Source organism: Ictidomys tridecemlineatus, chromosome 10, assembly GCF_052094955.1.
Source record: "Ictidomys tridecemlineatus isolate mIctTri1 chromosome 10, mIctTri1.hap1, whole genome shotgun sequence".
Taxonomy (NCBI): domain Eukaryota; kingdom Metazoa; phylum Chordata; class Mammalia; order Rodentia; family Sciuridae; genus Ictidomys; species Ictidomys tridecemlineatus.
Window position 1 is genome coordinate 83,656,778 of NC_135486.1, and position 16,135 is coordinate 83,672,912.

Here is a 16,135-nt window from a genome sequence, read left to right on the forward strand (position 1 = left end):
AGGACTGTATTTTATTTTATAAATAATTATCTCTACAGTATCTAGATCAGTGACCAGTAATTATTTGCTGAAGAAATGATATTTTTGCAGAAGAAAGATTGTAGGAAAGTAGAGGTGTGAATAGTGAGGATGAAGATACAGACAATTTTATATGGAATAACAACAGTTAGAAGAGAAGCTAGTCTAAGTATAGATGTTTCATTCTGTATTATTATTTTCAGCCAAGGAGTAGAGAAATGTGATGCTTGAAAGCAAAAAGTATGATGTAACTATAGAATGGTTTAAGGACACTTTAAAAGAGAAGTCAATACAAGGAGACAATGCTTATGAGAAGATCAAAATTTAACGGTTCATTGTTTTACTAAAAAATAGTCTATAAGTAATATGCATTTAGGAAATTCATCTTAGGAAAACTACAGTGTCTGGCTGCTTGTGAAAGGATAAAACAACCAACCTAAAAGATTTTTAGATTATTTTTTCAGGGTTTAATCTTGCCTTCCAGGATTCATAAGAATTGATTCATTAACATGCTTTTCATTCAATATCATATCTCACACATTTTGCCATGATTCTTGTGTTTTTTTTCTTTTATTAAAGCAGACATCACTTAATTTTTACTTGACACAGTTCATGAATACTGTTGGAATATGTTAAATAAATATAGACAAAGGCTGGGGTTATGGCTCAGTGGTAGAGTGCTCGCCTCACACGTGTGAGACCCTGGGTTCGATCCTCAGCACCATATAAAAATAAATAAACAAAATAAAGATATTGTGCCCAAGTATAAATAAAACAAATATTTAAAATAAATAAATATAGACAAAAAAAACCCCACCAAACTAAATAGAAAGTAAAACAAAGTTCAAGATTGTATTTCTCTAGGGGGAGGGAGGAGAAAGGGAAGGGGAGGAGTACTGAGGACTGAATTAGAGCCAATTATATTTTATCCTTTTATGCGTGTGTCAAAATGAATCCTAATGTTATGCATAACTTAAAAAAATTAAAAGTATAAAAATAAAAAGAAACAGAAAATTGTTTATTTTCTTCATTCTGTGTTAAAACTTCGGGGCTCAGGTCAGCAGGGTGCAGCCTGTGGGCCATCTGGTCTGTCACCTGTTTTCATACCATTTTTGAGTTAAGGTACCTCTTGTTTTCAAATGAATGGAAAAGATAATTCAAAAGGATAATTGTTGTGATATATAAAATTATACAAACTTAAAAATTTAAATAAAACTGGTTTGTTTGTTAAAAAATAAAGCTCATGTTTTTCTATCTCTGGTGTGAGACCAGTGCTGCTTTTTGGCAGCAAAATGGAAATTACTTGTCAGATCATGGAGATGTTTGAAGAAACACAGAGCAGTTATTGATGGCTGGGGTTTTTTCTTAGTCTTTTCTAATATAACCAAAATCAAGTCAACCTTCTATCTCAGGAAAAAATAAGGGAAACAGGAATGACCCTGGTTTAAACACACACTAGGGTTTCATGAAGACAAACACTTTTATTTTACTTCTGGTTAACTAGAAATCAGCGGGTACATTTATTTACAGCCTTTTTGTGTTGAGAAACTAAATCTGTAGAATATATTCTGAAGCTTATCAGCCAATAGTCTCTCAATTGTCTTCTTTGGTGGTGGTGTGTTATTTGGAGTGAAATGTTTGTATTTATAAAATGTAAGACAAGATAAGGAGAAAGAAGATACTAAACTAAGGGAAGAAAATAGCAACTAGAATCAGAGGAAAAATATACTTGTTGGTTTTGAGCCATTTGATTTAAGAACAGAATGCCATACCAAAAATGATATCATTTTACTGGATATGGTGAAGCACCCCTGGAATCCCAGCTACTCAGGAGGCTGAGCAGGGGCCCAGCCTGGGCAACTCAGTTAGACCCTGTCTCTAAATAAATAATAAAGGGATGGGGGTGTAGCTCAGTGGTAGAGCATCATTGAGTTCAATCCCTAGTAATGGCAAAAAAAAAAAAAAGAGACATCAATTTAAACATTTTGGTTTTGAGAAGAGAAATAAACTATCATTACTGATCATTTTATGTCATTAAATGTAGATATCTCAGAAAGTTTTGAGAAAGTCTTATTAAGCTGTAGAGAACAGTGGTTAGAAGTACAGGCTTTTGCCTCATACACCCAGGGCTCCTCCTGCTGGATCTCAAAGTGCTATTTGTGATGCTGGGCACAAGTTATTAATCTTCTCTGCATATCATTTCTCTCTCCCCTAGGAGGTTGTGAGGGTTAAGATTTTATTTTCTGTTGTATTTTATTTTTTTTTAAAAAAGAAATAAACAAGAGCTGGGGTTGTGGCTCAGTGGTGCTGTGCTTGCCTAGGACATGCAAGGCCCTGGGTTCGATCCTCAGCACCACAAAAAAATAAATAAATAAAATAAAGCTATTATGTCTAGCTACAACTAAAAAATTAAAATAAAAAAATAAGTAAACAATAAAAGCCTTTAAAATGTTTAAGTTTGTCAGGTGATAGTAAGATAATAAATATCAGCTATGCTGTTCATTAATACCCATTTTTTTCTAATATTCCAAATTATTCTCCTTCATAAAATCTCCTTTCTATCCTAATGTTTGAATGACATGATAAGAGAGAAGTCAGAGAAGAAGAAGAAAAAAGAAAGCACGAATAGGGTAAAATCAGAAAAAAATATATTGATATTAACAAGGTACATAAATGCTATCATGCATTACTTCAGCATGTTGATGAGAAATATTGGCAATGAAAGAAAATAAAAAGCTAAACATAATTTGTGGTTACACTAAACATCAAGAGGATTGTTTCTATGGAAAGACAAATAATTGAACAGTTCTAAAATTAAGTGGAAAAAAAAAGCTTTTAAAATAATCTGAGATAAATTTGTCCATGATTAAAAAATAACATTCCATATCCCAGCAGACCAAACTTTGGGAATAATGCTGAGTAATACACTGTTAAAGCAAAGCACTCAAAACAAATCAGGTTTGTGACTGGTGATGTCATACTAGCCATCCTGATGGTCATGGTTAGGGTGGTAGAAATGGTGAGATTCACTGGATCAGCACCACAATCCAACCCGATTACACAGAAAGACAACCTTTTTTCTGTTTAAGAATCATCAAAATAAGGTTGTCTGTTAGTGAAACAACTAAACATTTTATTAAGGAAAACCCATTCTGCTGACATGGGTTATTGCATTTTAGTACTCGTGAAAAAATTTTCAAGTCATTACCTGAAAATACCGATCCTATAAAAATTAGGTTAAAAACTTAAAATAGAGTTCTGGAATGATGTTATATCATTAACTGTAGAGATGAGATATGCCATCAGAGAGATATTGTCACATATCTAATAGGGCAACAGAGATTCTGCAATTTCATGAAAGTAATTAAATATTAACTTAGAAAAAAGATAAAATAAGGAAATAAAGAATTATATTGGTTCTTCTCTTTGAAAATTATGGGACAAGGAACTATTTTATTTTGGCAATAATTTAGAAAGCTATGCTTTTGACATTATACTAATGTTCTCTAAGAAGATTGCTACATTAACATCTAATTATTAGATGTACTTTGTGAATGTTTCCATGAGGTTAAATTATTATGTCACTTTGCTTTGGGGATGTTCTCTCATTTTCAAAAAACCTTTACTTATTAGAAGTTAAATACATCATCTGTGTAGTTTTTGATTGCAAGTGTGTGAACCCATAAACAAGAGATTGCCCATCTATGATGACATCCAGGGATGAGTACTTTTCAATATTTATTTAATAATTGAAGTGTATTATCTATTTGTCAGGAAAATCTCTAAGTTAGGGAATACTTTTCTTATACATGCATTATAATATCAAGCAGGACTGTTCAATAACAATGCAATGTGAATCACATATGTAGTTTTTGGATTTTTGACAGCCACATTTTTAAAAATCCAAGAAATTATGAAATCATCTTATTTAACTCAATATATCTATATACAAAGCACTAACAAGATTTTTTGTAGTATGTCTTTGAAATCCAGTTTGTAGTTCATATGAATAGCACCTCTCAGTTTGGATTGGCCACATTCCCAGGGCTCCATAGTTCCATGAGGCTGGTGGTTAACACATTGGACCATAAGGTTGTAGAAGAACTGTTTTGATTTAGACAGTTTGGCCTTCCAGCCTCCTTGCTCAGTCATCCATGCAACTTGGTTGTTTTTTAACTTTTCAAAACATACAGCATGTTGTACATCATATAGTATTTTAAAAAGATTAAATGAGTAACATATGCAATTATTTTTTGCCATTTCTGATTCAGGAAACATTTAACAGATGTTAGTTCTCTTCCTCTCAATACTCTGTAATTTCTCTTTATTTTGTTTGAAAAAAAATTCTGTTGTTTGGATTTGTGTGAATATATAGAAGAGAATCTATTCACTATCCAGTGATAGGCTTTGTAAAACCTACAACAATTTCAGGATGGCATCCTCATTCTAGTCTCCTTGTGAATTTTTCTTGAACCCTTCTCTCTGCTACATGATGGCAGAGATCCTTCTCTGATTTGTTTAACAGGTGTTCCAAGTTCCAGAACAGTGCCTGGCAGAAATGCACTTCAATGAATATTTGTCCATGAATGATATATATCATTTTATGTATATATCACTCAACTATGTATATTCTCCATTTATTCACAAATGTTCCTAAAGTGGACTGACATCAGACACACTACAGATGTTTCCCTTTTGTGGCTTCAATGTCCTTATTATTATTATCAGTGGTAGTTATAGTAGCAGTATATTAGTAATTCCTCCCTTGGAGCACACAAACCACCACCAATCAAAGCAAAAATCTCTCCTGAAATAATATCATTAAAAATTCCAATGTAGGGGCTGGGGTTATAGCTCAGCAGTAGATAGCTTGCCTCACATGTGTAAGGCCCACCTGGGTTCGATCCTTAGGACCACATAAAAATAAACAAATAAAATAATGTTATAAAAATTCCAATGTATTAATTAAGGATCAGAGAAAATAAAAGAAGGATTTGCATATCATATTATTTGATATATCTCAGTATTCCATAAAAACCTAGTGAGATACTTTTAATTATTATTTGTGTCTTCACTTCTACTTGTAAATAACTCCCTTGGATTTTCTTATCCAGTTTTTATTCCTTACTAGATTTTATAATTTTTTAAATTTTATTTTTAATTTCACATATTTCAGGTGTACAGCAGGATGTTTTGACATACATATATATATATATAGTGAGATGATTGCTACAGCCAAAATATTACTTTTATGTGTGTATATGGTAAACATAAAACTAAGCAAAACTTCCAGTATATGATACTCTATTATTAACTGTAATTCTCATACTGTACTTTTGGTCTCTAGATTTAGTTATCCTATATAGGTAAGTTTTTACCCTTTGACCGCCTTCTCATTTTCCCTATTCCCTTGCTTATGAGAATTACATTTCTATGAATTTGAGTTTTCCTTTTTCTCTCTTTAGATTCTACGTGGAAGTGAGATCATGTAGTATGTTTCCCTGTGTCTGCCTTACTTCACTTAGCATAATGCCCAGTAGGTTCAACCAATGTTGTTGCCAATGACAAGATCTCCATTTTGTATGCTAAACAATATTCTGTATGCATGTTTGTATGTGTGTGTGTGTGTATGCATATATAATTTCTTTATCTGTTCATCCCAAGAAGGACACTTTGGTAGTTTTCACATAATGATCATTGTGTGATTAATACTGTAATAAACATGAGGGTGCAGACAGTGACTCCCAGTCCTCATGTCACCAACACTGCACAAAGGTCACCTTTTCTCCACAGCCTCCATCCCCATGCTTGTTACTTATTGTCTCCTTGGTAAAAGCCATCCCAACAGGTGTGAGACAATATATCCTTATGGTTTTGATTGCATGTACTTGATGAACCAGGAGGTTAAGAGCATTTTTTCATAGACCTGTTTGTTAGTACTTTTTTGTCTTCTTTGGAAAAACGTTTATTCAGGTCCTTCATCCATTTTTCCTACCAGGTACTTAAAATTTTTATTTTTGATATTGAGTTGTATTCATTCTTAAACATTCATACTTGGGGGGAACATTATTTTGAATATCTTTACTTTGGAAATTTCAAATTTGTACCTTATTAGAAAAAAGAAAACAAACTGCTATACAAAATCTAGCTTCAAGAATTTCCAATCCATGTTCAGATGTCTTATTTGCTGTATTTCCACCCATAACCTCAATTCAATTGGGTTATTTGAACACCACCTGGGATATTAAATTATATCATCTCTAAAACACACATATTTTTGTAAGGTAAAGACTCCTTTTTTCATAAATAGCTTATTACATATCTTAAAATTATACTTTCTTATTATAATTGAACAGCCAATAGGAAATATATTTCATATAAACATAGATGTATATGTGTCAATGTATAGTCCTAATACTTTTATATAATAGTGCACATAAAAAACGGCTACTAGCATAGTATTGAGGTAAATGAGGATGCTGCTGCTGCTTGCTTTCCAAAATCTTGCACATGTGCATTGGATTGGCAGCTTTTATCCTAGTCCCTGAGAAGGAGGGTGGCATAGGACTCATAAGGCTGGATAACAAACAGGCACAGGAACAGTTTTTAAAGAGCAATAAAAAGTGTAGGTGTAACATTTGTCCATTGCATGGAGTTATCTATTTCCTCAGGGATAACTGTTCCCTTTTCACATCCTCATCTTCCTCTCTCAATTGTCTTTAAATTCCCTGTGATCGTTTGCTATTCATTTTAAATTTATTAATGAAAGACTTTATTGTTTAGGAAAAAAATAAACAATGTTCATAGTAGTTTTACAGAATTGTTTTCCAGCAGATATCTCCATTGATCGGGAGAGTGAATGGCAGGTGCTGTATCTGTGGGTGGCCATGTACACTAGTAGGCTTCCCTATAGTGCAGGGCTCTCAACCTTGGTTGCACATTACAATCTTATACATTCTTACAAATTTTGATGCCCTGACCACAACCTGCAGTGATTACATCTGAATATTTGAGAGTGGATCCCAGATATTAGTACTTAAAACAAAACTCACCAGATCATTCTACTGTGGAGTTAAGGCTGAAAATAGTGTGCTTGGTTCTGAGCCCAGGGGGTAGGCACTCAGGTAAACTGCAATGCTTTAAGTGTTTATTTTTTGAACAGTTATCTTTTTCTCACCCTGAAAACCTACTGTGTTGATCCTGTGTAACCCCAAGCATGAATCTGTCTCTTTTCAAGGTTGTTATTATCTCATAATCATTCCTTCCCAGGAAGATTCCAATCTGCGCAGCAGTTCTGATTTGTATCCTGAGAGAAAAGGCCGTTGCTGTGGGTAGCTGAGTTTGCAAACATTGGTCACTGGTAGGAAAGACACATGGAAAAGCCATTTCCCCCCTCTACCGGGTGTTCTGACTACTGTTTCTAAAATTCATCCCAATCTTTCTTTTTCTTTTTTTTTTTTTTTAAAGAGAGAGTGAGAGAGGAGAGAGAGAGAGAGAGAGAGAGAATTTTTTAATATTTATTTTTAGTTCTCAGCGGACACAACATCTTTGTTGGTATGTGGTGCTGAGGATCCAACCCGGGCCGCACGCATGCCAGGCGAGCGCGCTACCGCTTGAGCCACATCTCCAGCCCCCAATCTTTCTTTTTATTTGCATTGATCTGCTAGGGCAGTCATAATCAAATACCAAATAAACTGACTGGCATAAACAGAAGAAACTTATTTTCTCATAATTCTGGAGGCTAGAGGTTGAAGGCCATAGTATCAGTAGATTTGATTTCTCCTGAGGTCTCTCAGGAGAGAGATGGCCACTCTATTGTTGTGTCCTTGAATGACCATTTTTTCTGTGTGTCCAATTCACCTCTGTTGTCTCTTCCTCTTCTTGTTAGGAAATCTTTCCTATTGGATCAGGGCCCCCTCTTTTTTACTTCATTTAACCTTAATTACCTCTTTCACATCCCTGTCTTCAAACATTGTCACATGGGGTTTAGGACTTCCACATATAAATTGAGGTGAGGGACAATTCATTTCATAATGGTACCTTTTACTTTGATTTGGGGATATCTGTTTACATCCTTGGGTAAGCCTATAGTGAACCCTTTTCCCTGGGCAGAAAAATCTATGCTATAGTGCTTCGTTACCTGTTTTTTTTTTTTTTGTATGCAAGCATGTTGTTAGAGTAAATATACATGTGTGTGTGAGAGCGAGCATGTGAATAAGAGCAGAATGAATCTGAGAATAACTGTCTGGTTGACATGTGAGGGAGGACTCAATTTTATATGTGAAATTCCATACCCTGTCCTAGATACAGGAGTTTCTGTGTACTCTCTCAGAGACCAGGGAAAGATGGTGATAAAAGTCTAGAATGCAATTGAAGTAAGGGAGCCCTGAATAGGAAATTTAAGTGGATCCATGCAGAGCTGGATATAAGAGGAAGCAAGCTACATTAATGTCCTGAAAAGGGGCTTGGAGTATGCATCACACTCTAGGGTTTGAGCTCAGGCTTTGTTGCTCATTAGACAGGTTGACAGAAGTTGCTTAGCATCTGTGGTCTTCGTCTCTCATGTAGGAAAGATGGTACGTGTCCTGTCTGCATGACCAGAAGAACAGTTATCATCTGTCTAATCTGCACGACATGACCAACCAAGTATCAAGTTCAGTTATGTATACTGAACACATTATATCTTAAATTGCAGTTATAGAAGTGAGACCATTAGCATACAAAGATTAGTAGGGGATATTTTTTAACTTGGATGGTGGATACAAAATTGCACAATAGTGAGCATGCAGGTTTTATATGGGACAGCAAACTATTTCAGAAATTTTTCAAACGCTAACCCATACCCTCAGGTTTCATAACTACCAGTGCATGGTAGTTAGTAGACACTAAGGAAATGCTTGTATTAATTGATCCAAAATACTTTGCCGCTAATCAATATGGAAGAGGATATATCCAAGTCACATGTGACCTACAAAGTACTTATCAAGTGTGACTCCATTTGACTTTAAATGCTAGGGAGAACATAAAAATCACAGATATGACTTCTGACCAACTGGAATTTATGGTACAATTATGGAGATGGTCAACTATATCATTAAAAAGGACAAAATTGTGAAGGAAGGGAAATAAGAAAACAGCAGCCTTGTGCATAATGCCTTCATGTATTCATGTCACATAAATGTCACTCTTGCCATTAAATCTTGGATATATTAACTATCAATGCTATTCACATGTAGACTGCAGAATGGATTGATGTTTGTGATTTCTTCCTACAGCTGGGAAATATCTCTAAAATGGTTTGTAAACAGGCCTGAGATGGGCATTGAAAATGGCTTTCTTATGTATCTAATTCTTCATCTTGGTAACAATAAGTAAAAAGATCCATAAATACAGTTTTAATTAACAATAATGTTGTGATGTTCAGAAATAGACCATAGGCTCTTTAATCTGTTGGCCTTCTTATAAAGAATTTTGTTTTTCCCAGAGGGTCAAAATTAATTAGTATCCTCACAATTTATTTAGCAGCCCATTGTTTCAGAGATACTTCAACAAGCTCATTGAGCAGTATTTGTGCAACAAGGACAATATAATCAAACTGCTTTGAAGAGAGCGCTCTAAAAAATATACCATCTCAAGTAGTGATTAACAGGGAGGATAATAAAATATCCTGTAGGAATGATGATATTTCTTTATCACTGGACAGCATATTGTTATACAATATTGCATAAATAACCAGATTCAAAACTTTTCACGTGCTACTTAAGGAACTGACACTAACTATAAAGTTTGAAAAAGAAAATAAATACTCCTATTAATAATCCTTAATAAGTTCTATTAAAAGGTATCATCGATCACTCATCTGTCTCCTTGAAAATCGAGTGTGAACTTTCTTTCTTTTATCTATTGTCTACCATCTTTTGCTCACTGAGCTTACAATACTTTTGTACCATTAGTAATATTAAACTAGTGGAAATATGTTACTTTTCAAGTACCTTCTTAGATCAGGGAAGATTATTGCAGATGTATTGTAAAGAACACCAGCTTTTGTGTGTACAGGTTATTGTCTGGAGCTGAGCAGCAAAAATGAAAATTGGCTTATTTTTCATAGTTTCTCAAGGAAATCAAACCCATACGCATTCTCAGAAATTACCATAAAAGTAAAAAAAATTCATTTAAATATATATTCATTTTTGTGAATGTTTACTATAGTGCTAGTATTAGTAATTAGTTTACTTATTCAATAATTAATTAAATAATTTTATAAATTTTGGTCTATCCCCAAATTAGAATACTATAACTAAAACTACCATACTACAAATATTCACAACATACAACCTTCTTTGCACTATATTTTTTCAATTATTAAAATTAAAGCCCTGGTTTATTTTGAAAATATATCCATAAAAAAGAATGGTAGTATATACAAAAATAATACCTATCAAAAGTTATATCATTGCACTAGGATTATAGGAAAAAATTTCCTTTGTATTTGATTATGGGTATTCTGAAACATTTAGAAAAAAATTATTTTACTTAGTAATAAAAAACTGATAAAAAGAAATATAGAAGAAAAGATAAATATTAAAAATGAGAATAAAATGTTTAAACTTTCCAGTGGGCGATGTTTAAAAATATTCACCACACTTTTCACAAGTACATCAATGTATTGCCACCATATATGCTAAATTTTCTTTTGAGATGACATTCTTATTTTCATTTACTTATTTTTGGATTTATTCCTACTCTCCTCAACTCCAACTGTGTCACCCACCTAAGTAATCCATGTGAATACACAAGTGTGTGTCCTTTCTCTTTTTCTTCATGCATAATCATAATGGAAATATTTATGGATAGATGTATACATATGTATAAATACGTGTTTGTCATTCACTTTAGAAAAATTGGATTAAACTTTATGATCATTTTTTCATGTTGCTTTACTCATTGACAATATCCCTGGAAAATCTCTATGAATCAATTGTATGGGACTAAACTGTTTTTAGCAGGGTCTTGATACTGCATGCTGTGGATTTCATGAGTGACCTTTGCTTCTAGACTATTCTAGGTTCTCAATGGAGTGATTTTGTCCTCTAGAGGGTAGCCTGTGATTTCTAAGGACATTTTGATTTGTAAAGACCCTCTCTAGAGAGATGCATGCTTTTGGCAGCTGCTTGGTAGAGACCAGGAATTATGCCAAACACAGCATTGAGGAAGGCCCTCAACAATTCATGTGAGTGCCCCAAACATCACTAGCCCCAGTTGGAGACATCTACCAGGCAGTCTGATCTACCTCTGGCTGGGACACTCTTTCCTTGGGTAAACTTGTGGTCCCTTCCTTTCCTCTTTGTAGTCTTTTTTTGAATGGCATTTTCTCCGTGGCTTATTTTGACCATCCTATTTACAATGCACTCATCAACCAAGGTGCAGACTCTGGCCTTTCAAACCCTACTTCATTATTTTCTTCTTTGCACCCTCAACTGCTAACAAGCCATATAATTTATTCTCTTTATCCATCATCTTTTTCACTCTTCCCAGAATACAAGCTCTGCTTCGGTAGAGATTTTTTTTAATCTGTTTTATTCACTGATGTATCCTTTGGAGCTAGAATAGTGCCTGGCATTTGACACACGGCTGAGCAAAGGAACGCAAAAGATTATATGAGAAGCGTTCACTTATTTCCCAGCTTTTGACTGTAAACATGCCAAAATCAATGTCCTCACACACTAATCATTATATGTTGTTTCTTAGGTCTCAATGTGGCCAGAATGCTTTCTAAATTGGTTTTAGAAATTGACTAATGAATTTTGGAAGGTAGATCCTGCCTCTCAAAATGCACATAATTACTTTCTGTTTTTTTTTCTTTCAAAGTGTTTTGTTTTTGTTACGTTCTAGTCTTTAATCCATCTGAAATGTATGTATGTATATGACAAAGGACTGGGGTTTAATTTCCTTTTTAAATTTGTTCTAATTAGTTATACATGACAGCAGAATGCATTCTTGACTCATTGTACATAAGAGGAGGACAACTTCTCATTTCAACTATGCAATGCAGAGTCACATAGGGTCATACCAGTCATGCAAACATAAATGTACATAGAGTAATAATGTCCAACTCATTCCACCATCTTTCCCACTTCCACACTCTCTTGCCTCCCTCACTCCCCTCTGCTCTATCCAAAGTTCCTCCATTCTTCCCTAGCTCCCCACCCCTATTATGGATCAGCATCCACATCTGAATATCAGAGAAAACATTCAGCCTTTGATTTTTTGGGATTGTAGTCCCTTCCTTTCCTCTTTGCAGTCTTTTTGAATGGCATTTTCTCCATGGCTTATTTTGACCATCCTGTTGGGATTGGCTTAATTTGCTTAGCATGATATTCTCCAGCTTCATCAATTTACCTGCAAATGCCATAATTTCATTCTTCTTTAAGGCTGAGTAATATTCCATTGTGTATATATATACCACATTTTTTTTATTCATAATTTCTTATCCTTCCAGGTGGATCACCAGATATGCCAGCACCAAATTAAATAATACTGATTAAAAGTACTGAAGGACACTAATTCTAATTCCCACTGAATTAGAATACCCATCTTGTTATAAATATAAAATTAATTTGTTCTTTTATTAGTCATAAAATGGCTAAACCAATGTTACATACTTTTATTTTGAGAAGTTACTTCAGCTCTTCATAATTCTGCTTTCTCATTGTACCCGTGGTCCAGTTTTTCTGAATAATATTGTATTAGGGTACAATATTATGTATGCATACACACATAGAAAAATATTTATTAAAAGGCATAGACTCCTGGTAATTTGGGGGTCTGGAGATTGCACAATCTGCAGAGGGGACTGGTGCTGAATGAGCAGGCAAGCTTATAGTACAGATGAAATTCTCAGAGAGTATACTGAGGAAATCTCTCCTGCTGAGGAAGATGGTATTTCTTATACTATTGGGACCTTCAACTGATAGGAGGCCACATATGCACAGCAATCTGCTTTCCCCCATGTTTGCAAACTTAAATATTAACCTTATTCAAAAATATCCTCCAGGTTGACACACAAAATTACCACAAATATCTTAGGCTATTTTTCATCTATAAGAAACGCTATATTTTATTCAAAGAAAACATATATATTTATACCTAAAAAAAGTTACACTTTTCAGCGCTGAGTCTGTGGGATTTCTCTGTACAATCATAAACTCACTTCTACTTGGAGTCCACTGATAATAAAACGGTTAAAGGTTGCATTACTCTCATATTGTAGAGCAGCAAGCAAAATGTGTCAAGATACCGTGGATGCTCATTCCTTCCATCACCACTTACCTTGTCCATCTTCACTCCTGTGTTTCAGACTGGCAGGGATGAAGCTAATGATCAGCTGACTGTCCATTTTGACCGCAGGAGAACTCTCATCATTGCCAATTGCCTGTCTGTTCACCTACTGAATCCATTAATTAGAATGCCACCCACCCAAGCCTGTCCCAAAGGTGTCTATCTTTAGGGTAGAGTAAATAAAATCTGTACCTCTTAAAATATAAATCCTGGGCTTCCTTGCTGTGAAATGTCTGTTTTGGGTCTATTTAATAATTCAGGGGTTAAAATAGAAGGGAAATGCCTTCCTTCCATTAAGCCTATGAGGCTCTAACCCCACATGAACACAAGAAATATCCTCTTAAGTTCACATAGTAGAGGCTTACGTGGACGAGGTATTGCTACTAGACTAACCTGGTGTGTGATCAGAGTCTGGACTCAAAGTTTCAGCAGAAATTTCACTGCCAATGTCCCAAACCAAGCCATCCTCAGAGTCTTGAGTCAAATCGCAGGCTGTGGTCCAGTTTCCTGAAGTTGTTTCAAAATTGCAGCTTCCTGTTGTACTTGTGTAAAGTCCTAGTGAAACAAACATGTTCATGGAAGTGACTGGAGATGTTTATCACATTCCAATGACCCTATATTTTGTGATGATTTAATATATTAGTATTTGTATATTTTAATTCTTTATAAATACATTTATACAATCAAAATATTCACACCCATGCATAATATCAGTTATATACTGCAACTTTTTTTTTTTTTTTATCAGTGGATCCAGAAGCAGTGCATGAAAAGTGTCATGTCTTAAGGTATTACCTGTATGGACTAACAATATTGGTAGGTGACAGATAAAACTGTCTGCACATAAACAATGAACATAGCATCATGATAGTACAGATAATTCAGGTTAAATAAACAGCTTCCATCACTTAGATGTTCATTGCTATCCCTGGGTTGCGTCTTGTGTTTGAATAGCACAGACCTTGAGAGAGGTAGTCATTTACTAAAGACAAGGCGCCTTTGAGAAAAGTAGTAAAGCGTACAGGACATAAACCCAATTGGGTACCACACAAATCACTGGCACACATTTCAGAGCCATCCACTAAATAATGAAAGAAATTTTTTTCTAAAAGTATTGATTGATAACTCATTAAAAATTAAATTGCTCACAATGAGAAAAATTAATAGGTGATCGCTGAATATATACTCCTAGTCGTCTGTGAAAAGTTTCATAATAATACCCTGATATCTAGGCTTTCATTTTTCTTTCTTTTTTTTTGCATAGCAGTTATTATTTTTGAGCACTCACTGTAAAATCTGACTGTGTTACATAGACAGAATGAATGATTGGGTTATTTAATCAGTATGAATCTACTGAGATTGTCATTGACTTTTCCTTCATTTTAAAAAGATGAAGTTCACGTTATTTAAAATTTTTTTCCATCATCATTTTTTCTTAACATAAAACTTATGTTACCATAATCTTAATCAGAAAAAAAATTTGTCATTAAATGAATGCCAAACATATACCAAACAGTCTTTACTGTTTTAATATGAACTTTTCTGGATCCCCAAGAGGATTTTTATTTTCAACATTCTACTTCCTAAGTATTACAGCATCAAATCTCTAAAAAATAAACTAATTTTTAATCATGTACATCCTTCTTATTCTACATGACTATATAATTCATTTATTTTTATACACTTATTTATGGACTCTATGCATTTTTATGTATGTCATGCCAGTATTTTATACTATGTAGTAGTTTATATTATGGAGATAAGTAAAAATTCAGTTCTCTCAGTGTGTAGCCAATACATCTGTAAATACTCAGTATTTTCCAATGCACATAGGAGACTACTGTTATGCATTCTTTAAAATGATGTCCCATACAAGTTGTATACTATTGTACTGCTATGTAACTAACTCTGACACATTAACTCTATGAAAATTATTCCACTTCCTTCTTTATTCACCAGAACACCCTTGTTCCTCCTGTCCCACCTTACTTAACATGTGTTTTTATCTTCAACTGTAGAGACACATAAACAATCAGAATAAAGTCTCATATTTTATTTTCTCCATCTCAAAATCAGTCACTTTTCCTTTTCCCTTTTCTAAGCCAAATATGCCCATGATCTCAACTCCTTATCAAAATACTGTTATTACAATCCCATAGCTTTAATTCCTTCAAGGTTACACAACTTTTCTATATCTTTTAATCACAGTCAGGCTATCCTTGTTCAATATATATATATATGTATACATATACATATATATATATGTGTGTGTGTGTGTGTGTGTGTACACACACATATATTTTATATATATAATATATATATATATGTATATATTTACTGGCTTAACTTTATCACTCTTTATATTTATCCTCATTCATGATTTCCCATGAACTTCTATATTTTTGTGTGGATGATCTAAGATTCTATAACTACAATTAAGAACAAAATAACATCTTCAAATGATTCTTTTTTAGCAAGATAAATTGTTTTTATTTTTTAAATATTCTTTTTAGATACATTCTACTTGGAATATACAATTGTCACTCAAAACCTACAATCCCCAAACAAACTCATTGTTCACCTCTCCAAATAGGTTCTTCTGTATGAGATCATGGCTCCATTTCATAACATGAGTCTTATCTCTTTTTAAACATGCAAACCTTCAGAGTGACCATTGATTCTATATTCTATGATTCCATTTTCAATGTTCCACCAATAACTATAGGTTTTCCTTGAGAACTTGTTGAATCTGTTCCCTCCATTATCATCCAGTAACCAT

At 33.9% G+C, this 16,135-nt stretch overlaps 1 protein-coding gene across 1 annotated transcript in view; it reads right to left on the reverse strand.

The window, feature by feature from the left end:
- Malrd1 (MAM and LDL receptor class A domain containing 1) overlaps window positions 1–16,135 on the reverse strand; it is a 610,752-nt gene that overhangs the window by 172,228 nt on the left and 422,389 nt on the right. Inside the window, exon 31 of the mRNA XM_078024684.1 lies at window positions 13,750–13,911. Coding sequence (XP_077880810.1) covers window positions 13,750–13,911 — 162 coding nt within the window. The remainder of the gene's footprint in view (window positions 1–13,749; window positions 13,912–16,135) is intronic.